Raw genomic sequence first — 21,306 nt, forward strand, 5'->3', positions numbered from 1 at the left:
ACTGGGGAAGACGCTTAAGGAAATCGAGGCTCAGGTGATCTTCAGTGGGATTCTGCTGGTTCCTAGAGAAGGGTGACAAAGGTGTGACAAGATTATGGCGATCAACAGATGGCTCAGGCAGTGGTGCTATAAGGAGGGCTTTGGGATGTACGGCCACTGGGAAGCATTTATGGACAGAAGACTGTTCTCTCAGGATGGACTTCACCTGAGTAAGGAGGGAAATAGACTTCTAGGATGGAGGCTCGCCCAACTGATTAAGAGAGTTTTAAACTAGGAATTTGGGGGAGATGGTTGGGAGATGTCCAGTTAATCTCCAGGCTGGAATTTAACCTTGAGAGGGAAGAAAACAAAGTAAGAGAGGATACAGCCATGGACAGAAAAATTGACATAAGGAGGAAGGGTAGTGTAGATACCAGTCAAGTAGGTGATGCTGGTGGTAGAATGTCTGTGCCTAACCGGGTAAAGAATGTCAGTAAAGCCAAATGGCAAAAATTAAGATGTCTGTACACTAATGCGAGGAGCCTAGGTAACAAAATGGAGGAACTAGAGCTACTGGTGCAGGAAGTGAAACCGAATATTATAAGGATGACAGAAACATGGTGGAATAGTAGTCATGACTGGAGTACAAGTATTGAAGGCTATGGGCTATTTAGGAAAGATAGAAATAAAGGCAAAGGTGGTGGAGTAGCATTGTATATCAATGATGAGGTTAACTGTAAAGAAAGAAGTAGTGATGGAATGGATAAGACAGAGTCTGTCTGGACAAAAATCACACTGGGAAAGAAAGCTACTAGAGCCTCCCATGAGATAGTGCTTGGGGTGTGCTACAGACCACCGGGATCTGATTTGGATATGGATAGAGACCTCTTTAATGTTTTTAAATGAAGTAAACACTAATGGGAATTGTGTGATCATGGGAGACTTTAACTTCCCAGATATAGACTGGAGGACAAGTGCTATAACAATAATAACAATAATAGGGCTCAGATTTTTCTGGATGTGATAGCTGATGGATTTCAACCAAGTAGTTGAAGAACCAACAAGAGGGGATGCCATTTTAGATTTGATTTTTGGTGAGTAGTGAGGACCTCATAGAAGAAATGGTTGTAGGGGACAGCCTTGGTTCAAGTGATCATGAGCTAATTCAGTTCAAACTAGACGGAAGGATAAACAAAAATAGATCTGGGACTAGGGTTTTTGACTTCTCAAGGGCTAACTGTAAAGAATTAAGGAAATTAGTTAGGGAAGTGGATTGGACAGAAGAACTTGTGGATCTAAAGGCGGAGGAGGCCTGGAATTATTTTAAGTTGAAGCTGCAGAAACTATCGGAAGCCTGCATCCCAAGAAAGGGGAAAAAAACCATAGGTAGGAGTTGCAGATCAAGCTGGATGAGCAAGCATCTCAGAGAGGTGATTAAGAAAAAGCAGAAAGCCTACAAGGAGTGGAAGATGGGCGGGATTAGCAAGGAAAGCTACCTTAGTGAGGTCAGAACATATAGGGATAAAGTGAGAAAGGCTAAAAGCCATGTAGAGTTGGACCTTGCAAAGGGAATTAAAACCAATAGTAAAAGGTTCTATAGCCACATAAATAAGAAGAAAACAAAGAAAGAAGAAGTGGGACTGCTAAACACTGAGGATGGAATGGAGGTTAAGGATAACCTAGGCATGGCCCAATATCTAAATAAATACTTTGCCTCAGTCCTTAATGAGGCTAATGAAGAGCTTAGTGATAATGGAAGGATGACAAATGGGAATGAGGATATGGAGGTAGATATTACCACATCTGAGGCAGAAGCCAAACTTGAACAGCTTAATGGGACAAAAATCAGAGGGCCCAGATAATCACCCAAGAATATTAAAGGAACTGGCACATGAAATTGCAAGTCCATTAGCAAGAATTTTTAATGAATCAGTAAACTCAGGGGTTTTACTGTACGACTGCAGAATTGCTAACACAGTTCCTATTTTTAAGAAAGGGGAAAAAAAGTGATCCGAGTAACTACAGGCCTGTTAGTTTGACATCTGTAGTATGTAAGGTCTTGGAAAAATTTTGAAGGAGAAAGTAGTTAAGGACATTGAGGTCAATGGTAATTGGAACATGGTTTTACAACATGGTTTTACAAAAGGTAGATTGTGCCAAACCAACCTGATCTCCTTCTTTGAGAAGGTAACAAGATTATTTAGACAAAGGAAATGCAGTAGATCTAATTTACCTCGATTTCAGTAAGGCATTTGACACGGTTCCACATGGGGAATTATTAGTTAAATTGGAAAAGATGGGGATCAATATGAAAATTGAAAGATGGATAAGGAACTGGTTAAAGGGGAGACAACAACGGGTCGTAGTGAAGGGTGAACTGTCAGGCTGGAAGGAGATTACTAGTGGAGTTCCTCAGGGATCAGTTTTGGGACCAATCTTATTTAACCTTTTTATTACTGACCTTGGCACAAAAAGCGGGAATGTGCTAATAAAGTCTGCGGATGACACAAAGCTGGGAGGTATTGCTAACACAGAGAAGGACTGGGATATCATACAGGAAGATCTGGATGACCTTGTAAACTGGAGTAATAGTAATAGGATGAAATTTAATAGTAAAAAGTGCAAGGTCATGCATTTAGGGATTAATAACAAGAATGTTAGTTACAAATTGGGGACACATCAGTTGGAAGTAACAGAGAAGGAGAAGGACCTTGGGGTATTGGTAGATCACAGGATGACTATGAGCTGCCAATGTGATATTGCCATTAAAAAAGCTAATGCAGTTTTAGGATGCATCAGGCGAAATATTTCCAGCAAAGGTAAGGAGGTGTTAGTACGGTTATATAAGGCACTGGTGAGACCTCATCTGGAATACTGTGTGCAGTTCTGGTCTCCCATGTTTAAGAAGGATGAATTCAAACTGGAACAGGTTCAGAGACAGGCTACTAGGATGATCCGAGGAATGGAAAACCTGTCCTATGAAAGGAGACTCAAAGAGCTTGGCTTGTTTAGCCTAACCAAAAGAAAGTTGAGGGAGGATATGCTTGCTCTTTATAAATATATCAGAGGGATTAATATTAGGGAGGGAGAGGAATTATTTAAGCTTAGTACCAATGTGGAAACAAGAACAAATGGGTATAAACTGGACACTAGGAAGTTTAGACTCGAAATTAGACGAAGGTTTCTAACCATTAGAGGAGTGAAGTTCTGGAACAGTCTTCCAAGGAGAGTAGTGAGGGCAAAAGACATATCTGGCTTTAAGACTAAGCTTGATAAGTTTATAGAAGGGATGGTATGATGGGATAGCCTAATTTTGGCAATTGATCTTTGATTATCAGCAGATAAGTATGCCCAGTGGTCTGTGATGGGATGTTGGATGGGATGGGATCTGAGTTACTGCAGAGAATTCTTTCCTGAGTGCTGGCTGGTGGGTCTTGCCCACATGCCCAGGGTTTAGCTGATCGCCATATTTGGGGTCAGGAAGGCATTTTCCTCCAGGGCAGATTGGCAAAGGCCCTGGAGGTTTTTTGCCTTCCTCTGCAGCGTGGGGCACGGGTCACTTGGTGGAGGATTCTCTGCAGCTTGAGGTCTTCAAACCACAATTTGAAGACTTCAATAACTCAGACATAGGTTAGGGGTTTGTTATAGAAGTGGATGGGTAGGATTCTGTGGCCTGCTTTGTGCAGGTCAGACTAGATGATCATAATGGTCCCTTCTGACCTTAAAGTCTATGAGTCTAATTTATTGTTCTGGCCTTTCAGATAGTTTTTAGAAAAATCTTTGAGGCCAATGAGAACATTACAAATAATTCTATTCACTAGGCTTCTGGTAATTCAGCATGTAGCCCATTTTAAATTATATTTGTGACATAGCAATTTCCTGCATATCTTTGTGTGACCTTAGTGAACTACGTGTAAGTATCTTTGGGGTCCATTGTTTTAAGTTAATGGTTTTGTATGATTGTGTTCTACTCCACAGGGGAGGGCTAAAGCTCTGTCGGGAATAGGTTGTGATTAAGACAAACCAGTCAGGTTGTAGCCCTTCTAGGGAGGTGTCACCTGGGAAGCCTTCCATATACTATTTCAAACTGAATTCTCCAGAAACTAGCAGACAAAGAAATGACATTTGGATAAAAAGCTTGAGTTTTAACTTTCTCAGGGCCTCTCTTTTGATCCAACAAGTCGACAGGACCGTCCACGAGGGAACAACACTTGCAGAAGGGATGGAAGGACTTGACCTGTGACGGCCCCATAAGACTGATGGGTGACCTTGGGTAAACTTTTTTGTATGTATGTATGTAGGTAGGTAGGTTCTTTTATTGTTCTGAATGTGTTTTCTCTCCAGTACTGTCACCTTAATAAATGTGCTTGCTTATAAAGAGCTGTGTGATAACTTGTAACTGCAGGCAATGATGCTGTTTACAGCCTCTGGAGAGAAAGAAAAGCATAGACACTGGGCTGCTTAGGCTGCCTGGCTTAGTGGAAATATCACCGTATAAGGCACAGAACTGTGCAGCCTTGAAAACCCTGGGTCAGGAAGGAGAGAGATGCTGATTTCTGCCCTGAACTGTGACAATATTTTTTACATCCAATTTCTACTGGTGTTTTTGGTAACCTCAGTTTCTTTCCAAACATTTATGGTGTATCAGTCTTATGGTGAAGCTGTGGTAGAGCTGAAAATGTGAGAACTGACATTTGTTGTTTCTCTGGAAGTTACCGCCACCACCACCAATAAATAGCTAAAATCTGTTCAACAGATTCACACCTGGGCATTCATGTTTGCACCATCTAGGTAGACCTGGCCTCCATGTTTGTGAATCAGGTCACACACATCACTGATATCCTCTTCAAACACACCATTGGTGGATGGGTATGTGATCATGATGGCTGCCAAGTTATCTTTGTGCTTATCCACCTTTAGAAATGAGGGAATATAGAAGGTTACTCGAGGGTGTTATAACATATTCCCAGATTTGGACCTTAGCATCCAAAATATGGGTGTTAGCATGAAAACCTCCAAGCTTAGTTACCAGCTTGGACCTGTAAAGCTGCCACTACACAAAAAATTAGAGTGTTTTGGGGCACTCGGGGTCCCCAGGGAAGGTTGTTGGGAGGACCAAAGACCCAAATTCCTTGAGTCTCACAACAAAGGGGAATAAACCATTTCCCTTCCCCCTTCCAGGTGTTCCCTCCCTGGGTTCCTGGAGAGATATACAGAAGCAAGCTCCGTGAATCTAAACAGAGGGATTCCACCCTCCCTATTTCCAGTCCTGGAAATAGGTACCGAGCCCCCTCCTTCACCCAGAGTGAATGCAAAGTCAGGCTAGTAAATTTAACACACACAGATTTCCCCCTGACTTCTTCCTCCCACCAATTCCCTGGTGAGCTACAGACTAAATTCCCTGGAGTTCCCCACTAAAGAAAAACTCCACCAGGTCTTAAAAAGAAAGCTTTATATAAAAAGAAAGAAAAAGTACATAAAAATGGTCTCTCTGTATTAAGGTGACAAATACAGGGTCAATTGCTTAAAAGAAATATGAATAAACAGCCTTATTCAAAAGAACACAATTCAAAACATTCCAGCAACTACACACATGTAAATACAAAAAAACAAACCTATGGTCTTCCTATTTTTGTACTTACAACTTGGAAACAGAAGATTAGAAAAGCAGGAGGCAGAAAAATCCTCTCATAGCCAAGAGAGTACAAGCAGAAGACAAAGGACAAAGAACTCTCACCCAAAACTTCCCTCCACCCAGATTTTAAAAAGTCTTGTTTCCTGATTGGTCCTCTGGTCAGGTGTTTCAGGTTACTCCTTTCCAGGTGAAAGAGACATTAACCCTTAGCTATCTGTTTATGACAGAGGGTCACAAAGTTCAGCAAAATCCTTTATAAAAATCAGGAGTTACTGTCACCGCACAAGTGTTTCACATGCTGAAAACAAGTTTATCCATCTCATCCAGCAAAATCGTAACTGCCGATCACCCTTCCTGGTATATGATTTTGGTGCTAAGTTGTAGACTTTGGGGAAATTTAATGATGGCTAAGAAAAAAAATGTTTATGCAAATTTTCTATCATGACAAATGTCTGGTTACTTAAGTGAAAGCTGTTGAGATCTACTTTTCCTTCAGAAGCATCTATGTAGAAATGTTTGTTCTTCACCAAGACTAATTTAAACCAACGATAATGAGGGAAAAAGTAGTATGAAAAACGGTTACTTGCCTGTATGGTAATGGCCATTCGAGATGTGTGGTGGAATGGATGTGCGTGCCATACAAGTCTGTGTGCACCGAATGCAGTAGAGTTGGAGACTTTGTCGGCAGTACCATGAGGCAGCACATGTGCTCCTGCCATCCTTGTGTGTGGAGCCAAGGGTATAACATCTTTCACACAACTGTTTGTCTAATATCCACAGTCCCAGGGAAGGTGGGACAGTTGTGGAATGTATACGTGCACAATACATCTCAAAGAACAGCAGTTACTATACACTACTACAGGAAAGTAAACAGGTGTTTTTCCCCCACCCCCTTGAGTGATTATGCACTGATACATTCCACTGCAGGTGATTCACAAGCAGTTTCCTTAGAGATGGTAGGTCTTGAAGAGAGACTACAGCACTGACTTTCCAAAGATGGCATTGTCCCGGGAAGCTGGAGTGACAGTGTAATGACTGAAAAAGATATGTTCTAACAACCATGTTGTTGCTGCTTTGCAAATGTCTACTATCGGTATGTACTTAAGAAGGCTGATGAGGTGTAATGAACCCTAGTGGAAAGGGCTATTATTCTCTGAGGAGAGGAAACCTTGATACTATCAGAAATCCAGTGAGATATATGCTGGGCTGTAACTGGTTGCCCTTTCATCCTTTCAGTGAATCTCCTAAACTTTCTGTAGCCTCATCTGAAAGATTTTGTTGCTGTCCAGATGAGGATAGAGCCCTCCAAATGACTAGAGTGTGAAGCTTCTCTTCAGTTTTGCTAGAATGAGGTTTTTTTGGGGGGGGAAACAAAACTGGAATATGAATGGTCTGAGGTGAAATGCAGATACAACCTTAAACATAAGCTTCAGGTGTAGCCTAAGAAAAACCTTACTTTTGTGAAATGTCATGGAGACAGAGTCAGCTAGCAGTTCCTCAAGCTCCAACCTCCTTCTTGTGGAAGTAATTGCTCCCAGAAAGGCTGTTTTCATTGACAGCAATGATAATCAAGTTGTTGCCAAAGGTTTGAAAGGGAAGCCCATTAAACAGGTCCTATGAGGGTACTGGATCAGAGACTGGAGGGTGCATACGAATAAGACCCTTTAAAAGTTCTCAGATAATATTAAAGGCAAAATAGCAAAGTATCCCAATGGAAAGGCAGTTTGGGGCACCACATTTTAAGAAAGATGTGGAGAAACTGGAGGGAACCCGACCTATAAGGTATGCTTACTCTTGAGAAAAGATGACTGAGCAGGGATCTAATAACAGTCTTCAAATGTATTATGGGCTCTTATAAAGTGGATAACAATTGTTTTCCATGTCCACTGAAGGTAGGACAAGTACTAAGAGGCTTAATTTGCAGCAAGGGAGATTTAAGTTAAATATTAGAAAAAAAGAAAATCTTATTCTAGGGGTAGTTCTGGAATAGGCTTCCAAGGGAGGCTGTGAAATCCCCATCACTGAAGGTTTTTTAAAAACAGGTTAGACAAACACTTCCCAGGGATGGACTAGGTATATTTGGTCCTGCCTTACTGTAGGGGGCTGGACTAGATGACCTCTCAAAGTCCCTTCCAGCCCTATACTTCTATGAGCTCTAAGGCAGAAATCCCTGGTTCTTTGTCCTCATGGAGAATGAGATACAGCTAGGACATTTGTCTCTCACACATCCCTTGCCTAAACAAATGAGGAAACTCTCGTGCCTATCAGTGACACAGATAATAGCCCTGATTGTGGTACATTTTTTCAATCCAGGAAATTTCTGCATGGCAACCTTCCCACCCCCCCTCCCACACACATCCCCCAAAGTGCTATTAACAGACTAAACTAGAACTACACTGAAGTGAACTACAACTATAAAACAGGAGAAAATCTCTTTTGAAGCTAACTGAGGCTCAAGAGTGGTGGGGAGCCCCAACTCTTGCCATAGGTGGTAAGAAGGAACTGAGAGGAAGGCGGTGGCCAAGCCCTTTTTATGCCCTCAGTTCCGCACATAAGGATGGCAGGGGCACGTGTGCTGCTGGCAAAAGTCTCTAACTCGAATGCATTGGGGATGCACACATCTACAGTGTAACGTATGTGCGCACAATCACTTGAACGAGAAACGTAAGTTTAATCACATTTGAGAGATATTTTAAACCAGCTGCATTCATTGGTTAACAAAATTGGTCTCTCACATTTTCTAGGAAATTGCCTGTCAGTCTTTTTTTCCTTCAGTGGCAATGATGCAATGATAATTTCAAAACCTAACAGCTCCATAATATATTTTAAATATATTCTGCTACTTCTTTAGCTTCATCTGCAGCCAATCTATTCAGAGATGCAGAGGCAGTTGCCTAGCAACATCTTACCCAGCCATGAGACTGCTCTTCAGTAGATGAAGGTTAAAGTGCAGCTACAAATGTTTGAGAATCACATGAATATGCTTCATTCACTTCAGATACTGAACACAGGAAGGCGGGGGGGGGGGGAAGCGGGAACCCAACAACTCTGCCATGAAAGAAGCTACAATGTATACTCTTTCAACCATTTCTACACAAAAGGATCCACAAATTTAAAGAGGGCTTACAAATTTAATGGCTTGTGTCTCAAAAAACAAGAAAAGGAAGAAGGATTTATTCTTCTTTTAAAGCAAGTATCTATTATTTATTTGCACCGTTTTCCCACATAACAGAAAATCTGATACAGCTGCTAACAATCCATTACCCAGAGGGAAAGTTCCCACCCCCCAAAATAAACAGCAGATGTGACACTCACCATTGCTTTTAGATGGGCAATATCAATGTTTCCATTTTTATCCACCTCGACTGGCTGAATCTTCATCCCTGCCATTTGGGCACTTGCTGGGTTGGTACCATGAGCAGATTTAGGAATAAGACAAACCTGAGTGGGGAAAAATGTAAGTCCTAATTACACTGACCAACCATGAGAGCCCAATGCAGTAAAACCCATCAAAAGGTGCATTTTGTTATCAGACCTCCAGAAAAGGTACAAGCACTACTTGTATTACAAGAATTCAACACAATTTTCATACAGCAAAATGTTTACATAAAACCTATTACCATATTAACTGTTCATTTACTGAGTATTCCTTACACTGAGGGCCACTTTTGAAGAAACACTTCCATTATAAGGTTCTACTTGCATGTGGTTTATATTTCATCTCAGAAGGAATTATTTATTACACACTAGTTTCGAGACGTTAGTCAACCTCTATACACACACACACCCTGGAGTAAACATATCCGAATTTCAATCTCATTTGAAGATTGAAAAGCTCTCTACTGTACCTCCCAACTCTCACTTCCTAGTCACGTCTGTGTTTGATCTCTGGATGCAAGACAGAGCTTCTAAAGAATCACGGTATCTGGATGTAACAGAGAAATCTTTGAGTTTTATTGTCCGTATGAGCAGTTTTCCAATTTAAAAAAAATGCAAACTAGGAATAATTTGAAGATTAAATTACCTACACTGAAAGTGTTTTTATCTCATTACTGAATGTACATGAGCATAAATAAAACTCAGCTGCTTTTATGCATTTATGAATTTAGTTGACAAATTTGTTAGCCAATTTTACTAAAACTCCACCACTTTGTAGAAGAATTAGATACAAACATTTTTCAAATTCATTACCAATGTCAGGGGTGGGCAAACATTTTGGCCTGAGTGCCACATCTGGGAATAGAAATTGTATGGCGGGCCATGAATGCTCAAAAAATTGGGGTTGGGGTGCGGGAGAGGTTGAGGGCTCTGGGGTGGGGCCAGAAATGAGGACTTCAGGGTGTGGGAGGGGGCTCCAGGCTAGGGTGGGAGAGTGGAATGCGGGTGTGTGTGTGTGTGCAGGCTCTGGGGTGGGGTTGAGGAGTTTGGGGTGTAGGAGGATGCTCTAGGCTGGAACCAAGGGATTCGGAGGACGGGAGGGGGCTAAGGGCTAGGGCAGCGGCGTGGGAAGGCTCTGGCTGAGGTTGTGGGCTCTGAAGTGGGGCTGGAGATGAGAGTTTTGGAGTGCAGGAGGGTGCTCTAGGCTGGGATTGAGGGATTTGGAGAGCGGGAGGGGGATCAGGGCTGGGGCAGGAGGTTGGGGTGTGAGGAGAGGCTCAGGGGTGCAGGCTCCGAGCAGCGCTTACCCCAAGTGGCTCCTGGAAGCAGCGGCATGTCTCTTCTCTGGCTCCTATGCGGAGGCATGGCCAGGCAGTTCTTTACACTGCCCCATCTGCAGGCACCGCCCCTGCAGCTCCCATTGGAGCGCCAGAGGGGACCACTGGAGCATGTAGAAGCCGGAGCGGAACCATGCCGCGGCTTCTAGGAGCTGCATGGTGCGACCCCCAACCCTGCTCCCTGGCTGGAGTGCTAGAGCAAGGCAAGCCCCAGACTCTGCTCCTCGGCGGGAGCTCGTAGGCCACCTTAAAATGGCTCTGGCACAAGGGTCATGGTCTGCCCACCCCGACCAACATCCAGTGATGCTGCGTTAGTATTCTCTGCAAATCATTAAACCAAGTCTACTTTTATACATAGTGATGCCTTTCTTGTAAACCTCAACTCTGGATTAAACAGATGAATTTTATAATTAAAATGAGTATGTAAATAAAGCTACTTAATTTTAATTGAGTTAAAGTAGCTTATAATGAAGTGCCTTACAGTCAATAAGTAATATGCTTTCAAATTAAATGAAGTGCTGCAACAGTTAAGATTTCTGCTTTTACACCATATAAATTACAAACCAAATGTTAATAAAAATAGCCAATTTTTAAAAAGTGAAATCCAAAAAACTTAATAAAAGAGAATCTACTATGGCGCCAAGATAACTGCCCTGTTTGCAGCGATATATAAAATGTAACATTTAACATCTCCAGGTGTACTGAAAAGAATGTAAGGGGCCCAATTCTCCACTGTACTGCACCTTATATAGTCATTTGCAATTGTGCTGCATAATTACAGAGTGGATATATAATGTTACATTATGGCTGGGTAGTGTTTTACAATCACTTGGTGTAAAGTGTAAATGATTAGATGTGATGATGGCTGCTTGCATCTCTCAGAATATTTTTCCCACAAGGGGGCACCAAATCAAAAGGAGGCTTGCTCTGAAGAGAGCTTTTGGTCAGATTCATTTGCTTTCATATTCAGCCACTGCAAAAAGCCAGATACACCACAGCTGTGCACATCACATTTGAACTTTAAGATAGCCGTAGATAATAAGATACAGTGCCAGCTTTTACAGAAACTGGGAAAGATCATGCACACCAGATTACGTAGAAAGAACAAAATTTGTGTGTATGTTTAAGTGAAATACATATCTTAGGCTCACTGGAGAAATGTAAGCACTGAAGTACCTTTATATAAAAAAAAGAAACAACTTGAGACAGACACTGCTGTGTAACAAGTTTCAAAAGAAGTCCAAGTGTTAATTTCAATTGACAAAGTTTTTGTAATCTTAACAAATGCTTCCTTCCTCATCATTCTAAAATTTGTAAGAAACATAGTGGGCATCCTGCTGCTAGGAAGCAGGGCCGGCTCCATGGACCAGTGTAGGAAGCAGGTGCATATGGTGTCCAATTCAAAGGGGCGGCACCTCCAGGTCTTCGGCAGCAATTCGGTGGCGGGTCCCTCATTCCCTCTCTTCCTCTTTGAGCTGCCGCCAAATTGCCACCGAGGAGGAAGAGAGGGAGGACCCGCCACCGAAGAAGCGGTGTGTTTGAGCTGCTGCTGAAGTGCCACCACTCTTTTTTTTTTTGGAGTGGGGGGGGGGGAGGCCGCTTGGGGCGGAAGAAAAGCTAGAGCCGGCCCTGCCAGGAAGCTGACCCTGACAACCCGCTTCTTCTCCTCTTCAGCTCTGTTCTAACCCTGAAAGCCTGCTATGGGCGATCTTTAAATATTGAACTCCATAAAGATTGTACCTAGCTGCTTTCCAGACTCAGGCCTGGTCTACACTACACGTTTAAACCGATTTTAGCAGCGTTAAACCGATTTAACGCTGTACCTGTCCACACGAGGCCCTTTATATTGATATAAAGGGCTCTTTAAATCAGTTTCTGTACTCCTCCCCAACGAGAGGAATAGCGCTAAAATCGGTATTACCATATCGGATTAGGATTAGTGTGGCCGCAAATAGACGGTATTGGCCTCCAAGCGGTATCCCACAGTGCACCATTGTGACCGCTCTGGACAGCAATCCGAACTCGGATGCAGTGGCCAGGTAGACAGGAAAAGACCCGTGAACTTTTGATTTTCATTTCCTGTTTGCCCAGCGTAGAGCTCTGATCAGCACGGGTGGCGATGCAGTCACAAATCCAAAAAGAGCTCCAGCATGGACTGTACGGGAGATACTGGATCTGATCGCTGTATGGAGAGACAAATCTGTTCTATCAGAGCTCCGTTACAGAAGACGAAATGCCAAAGCATTTGAAAAAAATCTCCAGGCATGATACAGAGTCCACAGCACAGTGCTGCGTGACAAGCATAACGGAAAGCCAAAGAATGAAATGGACTCTCATGCAGGGAGGGGGTACTGAGGACTCCAGCCATCCCACAGTTCCCAGCAGTCTCTGAAAAGTATTTGCATTCTTGGCTGAGCTCCCAATGCCTGTAGGGTCAAACACATTGTCCTGGGTGGTTCAGGGTATAGCTCGTCAATGTACCCCCTCTCCCCTGTGAAAGAAAAGGGAAAAAAATCGTTTCTTGACTTTTTTCAATGTCACCCTATGTCTACTGAATGCTGCTGGTAGACGCGATGCTGCGGCAGTGAAGAGCAGTATCTGCTCCCCTCCCCTTCCCGGTGGCAGACAGTACAATATGACTGCTATCCATCGTCATCATCAGCCCGTGAGTGCTCCTGGCTGGCCTCAGGTGAGGCTGGCCGGGGGCGCCTGGGTAAAAATAGGAATGACTCCCGGTCATTCCTGGTAGATGGTACAGAACGGCTGGTAACCATCCTCATCATAGCAACTGGGGGCTGAGCTCCATCATCCCCCTCCCTTTCATGTGTAAAGAAAAGATTTTGTACTGCCTGGACTATCATAGCAGTGGGATGCTGGGCTCCTCTCCCCCACACCGCTTAATGTTCTGCCTGGACTATCATAGCAGCTGGAGGCTGCCTCCCCCTCATTTTATCTCAGTAACAAGTCAGTGTTTCTTATTCCTGCATTCTTTATTACTTCATCACACAAATGGGGGGGACATTGCCACGGTAGCCCAGGAAGGTTTGGGGAGGAGGGAAGCAACGGGTGGGGTTGTTGCAGGGACACCCCCTAGAATGGCTTGCAGCTCATCATTTCTGCGGGATCTGACATGGAGCGGTTGTGCTCTCTGATACACTGGTTCTCTAGTACACCTGCCCCATATTCTAGGCAGGACTGACTATTTTTAGATACCATAAAGGAGGGATTGACTCAGGGAGTCATTCCCATTTTTGTCTTTGCGCCCCCGGCCGACCTCAGCCAGGTGCACCCATGACAGCAGCAGACGGTACAGAACGACTGATAACCGTCTCTGCTGTCATGCAAAGGCAAATGAATGCTGCTGTATAGCGCTGGAGTATCGCCTCTGTCAGCGGCATCCAGTACACATACGGTGATAGTAAAAAAAAAAAAGCTGAACGGGCTCCATGGTTGCCGTGCTATGGCGTCTGCCAAGGAATCCAGGGAAAAAGGGCGCGAAATGATTGTCTGCCGTTGCTTTCCCGAAGGAAGGACAGACGACATTTACCCAGAACCACCTGCGACAATTATTTTTGCCCCATCAGGCACTGGGATCTCAATCCAGAATTCCAAGGGACGGGGGAGACTGCGGGAACTATGGGATAGCTACAGAATAGCTACCCACAGTGCAACGCTCCAGAAATTGATGCTAGCCTCGGACCATGGACGCACACCACCGAATTATTGTGCTTTGTGTGGCTGCGTGCGCTCGACTTTATACAATCTGTTTTACAAAACCGGTTTATGTAAAATCGGAATAATCCCATAGTGTAGACATACCCATAGAAAGAAAAAAATAATTTGATCCCTCAGTGAGGAATCCATTATTAAGTGACAAGAACATTAACATTACTTTAAAAACGGTCTGATTTAAAATCTTAATGCCATGGAAATCCAGAAAAAGAATAGTTTGTCCAATCAAGACCAGAGACAGTTTTTGCTGTCAAGTGATTGCTTCCCCAAAACAGCAATTCTTCATTAAAGCTATCACACCATGAACTGCATTGCAGACTAAGATATACAAGTGAAAAAAGCCCATATGCAACAGAAAAAACACAATTTTAAAGAACATTACTATAGTCCACCACATAATATACTACCAGTCATTCTACTGCAAAATTATTTTGATTTCACTAATACCTCGCACGTGCTGATCTAAGTAACTTTAGAAAGGAAGCTCCTTCAAAAGCCTGTCTGCACAATCATCATCCTTTCTGGATACTTATGAGCACAGAGGAACTCAGAGTTATACAGAGAACTGTCTTGGGTATACAGAAAACCCCAAAACCCTGAGGGCTGGATCTGGCCCGTGGGCTGTAATTTGCCCACTTCTGCTTTACTGCTTGCTCTAGTCGGTAGCATAATGGTTAAATACAATGAGAAAATGTTCTTCTAGATGCCTGCTATGGTGGTTAAGCTGTTTTTTCATGTTCTTCCATGTGCCCCTTAGGGGATCTGAGGTACCATTGTAACTTGTTTATTATTAGATTTATTTTACAGATAAATAATTGCCCACTATTTAAAACTATTTCCTTAAGAAGTAGGGATTTTTCCCTGTAATTCTATGAAAGAAACATTATTATATCAATTTAAGGGTGTATGTTGTGTGACAGACCCAGGCCAGTGGGGTACAGGAGTCTGGTAGAGGGCAAATATACTGGTCACTGGATGAGTAGTTTTCTGTTCCCCAAGTGATCAGAGCAGGGTCTGCCCTAGAGTAGTCAGGAACTTGCTAGAACCAATTAAGGCAGACAGGCTTATTAGATCACCTGCAGCCAGTCAAGGCGGGCTAATCAGGGCACCTGGGTTTCAAAAGGAGCTCACTCCAGTCAGATGGGGGAGGAGCCAGAGGAGAGGAAGTACGTGTGAGGAGCTGGGAGCAAGAGGCACAAGGAGCTGAGAGTGAGAGGCTGTGCTGCTGGAGGACTGAGAAGTACAAGTGTTATCAGACACCAGGAGGAAGGTTCTGTGGTGAGGATAAAGAAGGTGTTTGGAGGAGGCCATGGGGAAGTAGCCCAGGGAGTTGTAGCTGTCATGCAGCTGTTACAAGAGGTACTATAGACAGCTGCAAATCCACAGGGTCCTGGGCTGGAACCCAGAGTAGATAGTGGGCCTGGGTTCCCCTCAAACCTCCCAACTCCTGATCAGACACAGGAGGAGCTGATCTAGACTGTGGGGGAGATCACTGAGGTGAGCAAATCTGCCAATAAGCGCAGGACCCACCAAGGTAGAGGAGGAACTTTGTCACAGTTGACAGGAAGGAATTCTTTTTGGAGGTAGATTATGTTATGAATGTTCAATTTTAGTAGCGTTAAAGACAGTAAGACTAACAAGTTGTGTCTCAGGGCTCTGGAAATTTCAGATTGAGAACATGCAGGTATTAGTCCACTCCCGTCCTGCACCCCCGCTTCACTCCTAACCCTTGCCTTCCCCTCCTGCACCCCACTTCACCCCTGACCCTGGCCCTCCCCTCCCACACACCCCTTCTCCCCTAACCCCTGCATTCCCTTGTGGTCCTGGCCCCCTGAACCTACTCCTCATGTGGCACCCCAGACATGCCAGAATGTGGCTGCATGTAGCGCACAGCTCTTCCTCCTTCAGCTCTTCCCACCACCCAGGGCACTTAGAAACCTGCTGCTGTGGTCTTAGCACTGAAGAGAGCCTGCTCCAGTGAGGGTCCCAGGGCTGTATTCCTGCGGGGAGGTGGGGCTCTGAGCACCCTGGGCTCTGGCAGAGAGCAGGCACAGCAGCATCCATGGGGCAGTGGGGAGAGAGAACCTGATGCTGCTGGGCCCAATCCTGTGCTTCACCCATGGACAGCATATATAAGAGGCTTGGGGAGCCTAAGCTGCCACCAAAAAGGGCTGGCCATGCAGGAGAGCAAATGCTGTGGATACAGCGTGGATCAGCTCCCTTTGGAGATGTGTCAGCCCACTGCCTCTGTGGCAGAGAGGAGCGGGTGGTGGGGGTGGCCTTGGGGGAGAGGTGGAGTGGGGAAAGGGCCACGGTCTGGGTGCCAGTGGCTCCTCCCATTTCTAGGGAGCTTTCAGCACTCGCGTGCAAGCCTCTCTAAAAATGGAAGACTTGTGCCACTTATGGTGCCACCCCACTGTTGTACCCTGGGCGGCTCTGCACCGTGGGTGGCTGCCCCACTCACCGCGCCCTAGTTATGGCCCTGGTCAAACCTGAACTTACCTTTGGTACTTATACGGCTTGTATTCTTGTAGTATTTGATCAATACGTCAAATATTGTGGGACTATCATGACAACACATTGTGAGGTAGAGAAGTGCTGTTACCTTTTGTTCTATGTAGGGAACTAAGGCACAGCCTAAGTGACTTGGCCAGGGTCACCCATGAATTCTTTGGCAGAACAAGGACTCTAGGTTTCCCAAATCTCAGGCTACCAACCTAACCACTGGACCCTCTTCCTCTAGAACACATTCTCCAAACCATTTGCTCCACAAAGAGTTATGTCTCAGACAGTTTTACACTTACATTTCTATGATGTTCTCCTTTTGCATTTAAGTAAGCCTTGATTGCAGTCAATCCAGCATATTCACCCTGGGCCCCACTGCAAGAACACAAACCCCATTATAAAGTATGAACTAGAATGTCTGTGTAGTACTGTTGGTAACATTAAAACCATTCTTGCTCAAGCCATTCTTGGTGGATTTGAGCAAGTTTAAGTAGTTCATAAAGAACAAATACAAATACAATCTATGTGGTAAGCTGCACATGCACAGGAGATACCAGACAAGTGCACAGTTTATCACACATACTAGGTGAAACATATTATAGTGATGTCACTAGCTTTTATTCTATCAGCACTAGGACTGCAACAACATTGTAGGTACTGAATAGAATCCCCATTTCTAACCACATAATATTACTTTAACTAGCGGAAAAAAAATTACACACACACACAGTGAGTACAGAGATGCTGTTCCATCGAGAATAGAAGGCCTGGATAAAGCATTACAGCATAACGGAGATCCAGGAACTGGAATCCCTTTACAATCATTTAAAGAGGCAGAAGACATCATTTCAGTATATTTGGCATGAAATGAGTGATTATAGTTTCACTACACAGGATAACAGTACTCACTACTACAGTAAAACCCTAGAGATTCTCTAGCCTCATAAAACTTTGCATATTAATGAAGAGCATTTTCAAAAGAATTTAAGTTATGTAGCTGCTGGCTTCTCCAACAGTATTCAAAATAGCACTATTCCAAGAGCTTTGCTGATGTGCTTCTTAACTTCCTCAACACACCTAGTTCCAAAAAGCCCAAACCCCTGGCTGTGGGCTCATTCCTATTCCCTGCCTGGCAGCTTGTTGCACTATTAGACAGTAAAAATCAGCCCATGGTGATTTTGTCAGTGGACAGAAATTAAGGGATGTTATACTTCAGTGCTCAGCTCAGGTGTGTTGTAAGGAATTAAAACAATTTATTATTCAATCAACTGACTCCACCCAGCCCAGGGAAGAATCACATCGAGCTAGCTTCTCAGTCAGGATGGTTATAGGCCATTGTGTGGCATTTGGAATGGGGGACCAAATGATTATCTAGATCACCTGTGAAGTGAAAAGAAATGTTCATGTATCTTCTAAACACTGAGAAAGAATTCATCGTATGCCTGAATTTATCCCATTATTTCAGTGAACAAAGTATTCAGGTGTGTCTGACATTCCTTACCTTTAGGATGAGAGGGCCAGTTTGAGTGACAGGTCAACCTTTGTGTTAGTTTATTTTAGATCATTTGAGGGCCCCAATCTAAGTCTCTCTCTATATACACTTTCTAGAATCAGTAAAGAGCCTTCCTCCCATTAGTGCTATCAGAAAATGATAGCAGCAGCACGGAGGCAGTATTTGCATGAGAACATTGCTGCTTCAGAGAGCAACAGTGATCATGGGGCTGAGGGAAAATAGGATAAAGCACCCCAAGTTTTCCAGAAAGGGGTAGGATAGTACACCTGGAGCAATCAGCACACACTGTGCTCCCCTGCTCTCATTCCACCAAAGCAACACAATCACCCCTGTGCTCACCGCTAGTTATTGCCAGCAGGGCAGATTAAATGGCTCACCAACCCCTCAAATATGAGATTTGGCAAACCACCCTTGCCCACTTGAAAAGGGGACAATGAGATTCACTTAGCCCTGTATGATAGAGTCTCTCCCAAGCACCACCATCCCCGCAGAATTCTCTGTCTGAAGCAGCACTTGTTTAGCCAAAGGCTGCCTCATCCATCTGACAAGCTCTACCTCGAAAATGAAGAGAAGAGCATTAAAAACAAAGAAGAGACTCGAAACATCAAAGTGAACTTGAAAGGGGTGAGGAAAGGGCAAGATTGGTCTGTCATTCATCCTGACCCTCAAACGTGTAGAAGAAAACATTGCCAGATTAAGATTCTCTAATACTATTGCCTCACTGAAGCCTCAATGCTGGAGTCTTGCATTCAGGCAGTATAGCTGTGGAAGAAGCTAACCCTTAGATCCCCTCCAATTAGGGATGCCCACAGCCCACTGTGTATACTCACAGTACATATCATTGGCAGTGGTGAGGAGTAGCAGCCCTGGTGATTCCCCTGCCCACTCAGGTTTAGCCCCAACTGGCCTTCCATCATGATGGAGTGAAGGAAGTACAAAATTGAGTGAGTGATGATATGAACTGGTGCATAGGGGCTGCAGCACCGCTCAGGTTGTCCCAACAGTCCCTGTCATGATGGAGGTGCAGTGCGGCCATACCTGAGTGGATAGTGCTTCTCCTTGATGCTGCCATGGGGCTGGCTCCTTCACCAGGGCTCTCTTCAGGAGCCTGCCTGACCTCACCCCATTTCCAGCAGCTTTTCAACCTCTCAGGAATGCAGAGTGACACAGTGCCTGGGTGGGCCCAGCTGAAAGACGGAAGCAGAGCATGACACAGACTTAGCAGGAGAGATGCTAGGGCCAGTGGCTGAAGCAAAGATGGCTCCACAGGGATGGACGGTATGTACCATGTCAAAGATGTCTGGGAGCACTCCTGCCTCCAACCCTTTGACAGCAAACCATTTTCTAGAAACAGATTAATTTTTTGTTAAGCCACATCAGGGAGTGGATGTCTAGTGAAAGAGTCCCCACCTGTTTGGTTGGAAGGAGATTTTGTCATAGCCTGTGATCTCACACAGATCCCTCTCGAGCTCCCTGAAAAGTTGCTGGTACCCTTGAGCCTGGTCTAGAGGCACAAAGGGATGGATATTAGCAAATTCTTTCCATGTGATAGGCTAAAGGGGAAAAAAAAATACTGAGCTGTAACAAGAGATTGAGTTTGTAAACAGTATGTTTGGAGTGAAAAGGGTTAATGATGAGGGAGAAGACCAGAGATACCTAGGTCTGAGTAATAATCTTCTGCTGTTAACTGGAGCCTCTAAACTCTGATTAGGTGGTGCTGATGGTGTTTTACTCCCAGAACTCTACAGGCAAGCACTCTGTGGGGCTCCATTGTGCTAGGAACTAAACAAAACAAGTAGCCAACAGTCTTCACCCCAAAGAGCTGATAATCCAAACAAACGGGGTGGGGAAAAGGGATGTAACAGAGTAAGCTATGCAACAAACAACTGTCATGTTAGTTCCACAATTTACGGGGGGCGGAGGGTTAATTAGAGGGATAAGGTAAATGGAAGAAGGAGGGATGGGGCAAAGCAGGGAGAAGAGGGTAAGAGGAGAAAGTGTGGAGCGCAGCAACGGTAAAGAGACTGAGGGGAGGGGAGGAAGAGGGTTGGAACAAAGAGCCAATCAGCACAAGGCAGAGAAAGTCCAGTCAAAACTATAGAAAGTTATCCGAATGCCTGACGTTCCCTGCTTTGGCTGCAGCTATTCCTACCAGCTGGAGTCTCTGGCTAGTTTCATTGACTGGTTTCAGAAATTAAACAAAGGAGATTATCCTGTCATATGGTGACCAGGTAAATAGGATATTTGGATTATTTGTATTAATTATTATTATTGAGCGCTTTCGTTACAGTAGTGTCAAAAGACCCCAATCAGGATCAAGATTGTGCGAGGCACTATACAAATAGTAGAGACAGACCCTTCTTCAGAGAGCTAAAAAACCTATTCCTTTAATCACACCCATGTTATTAACATCACATTCATAACATTTTAGGGTAGGATTTTCAAGAGGCCTTAGGTGTCCAAATGCTATGGAAATTTAATAGGAGTTGGATATCTAACTCTTAAGCATCTTTTAAAAATCCCAGACAAAAGTCAGTAAGAAAGCATGTAGAAATATGTTCAATTTAAACAAGACAAAAGTTGTCTTGGAATGGAATTAAAAAAAACACACCCTCAGTGTTGGTTCAACTCTGCTCCAATTGAAAATCCCACCCTAAAACATTAAAGTTTAGGTCATTTAAGACAATAAAATTCAATGTCTATATGTACTATGTCTGTTTGACTGACTAGGCAGTTTACTCTGGGCTGGTCTTAAACAAGGAATAATTCTATCAGATGAACTTACTGTAAGTTCAGATGAACTATTAAGCTTCATTGTGCAGGATCCCTAAAAAATAATAAGAATATATTCAGTCACTATCCCTCCAGAGAGAGCCTAATAATCACCCGATTTCATTTATTTTTTAAGAAAATACCTACCAAAGGAATCATGCTGTGAACAAGGGAAATATCTTTGTTTTCTAATCTTTTCATATACCGGACAATATTCGTTTCAGAGTGATAGCTGGAGGAAAACAAAATGTGGCGTTAGGGCAAGCAGTTTACCTACACAAGCTGGATGACACATAAAGAAGTGCTCCACTATAGGAACTGACTAAGAATTCACAATGGATAAGAGCCACTTTCTTTTTGTATTTAATTTTAGTCTTTCATAAACAAGATATGCAGACAAGTACCTAATACACCAGTATTTCCTGGCTGGCAAGTCAAACCAGAATATTCAGTTC

General features: G+C 43.8%; 1 protein-coding gene across 2 annotated transcripts in view; it reads right to left on the minus strand.

Moving 5' to 3' along the window:
* The window catches only part of GLDC (glycine decarboxylase), a 69,012-nt gene that overhangs the window by 14,344 nt on the left and 33,362 nt on the right, over positions 1 to 21,306 (minus strand). The window contains exons 13-18 of one of the 2 annotated variants that reach the window (XM_030567534.1): positions 20,999 to 21,083; positions 20,865 to 20,906; positions 19,490 to 19,632; positions 16,866 to 16,941; positions 8,930 to 9,055; positions 4,744 to 4,893 (exon numbers count right to left, since the gene is read on the minus strand). In XM_030567534.1, the coding sequence (XP_030423394.1) occupies positions 4,744 to 4,893; positions 8,930 to 9,055; positions 16,866 to 16,941; positions 19,490 to 19,632; positions 20,865 to 20,906; positions 20,999 to 21,083 (622 nt within the window). The remainder of the gene's footprint in view (positions 1 to 4,743; positions 4,894 to 8,929; positions 9,056 to 16,865; positions 16,942 to 19,489; positions 19,633 to 20,864; positions 20,907 to 20,998; positions 21,084 to 21,306) is intronic. The other variant, XM_030567535.1, reaches the window with a different exon arrangement.

The sequence above is a fragment of the Gopherus evgoodei genome, chromosome 6, assembly GCF_007399415.2.
Source record: "Gopherus evgoodei ecotype Sinaloan lineage chromosome 6, rGopEvg1_v1.p, whole genome shotgun sequence".
NCBI classification, from domain to species: domain Eukaryota; kingdom Metazoa; phylum Chordata; order Testudines; family Testudinidae; genus Gopherus; species Gopherus evgoodei.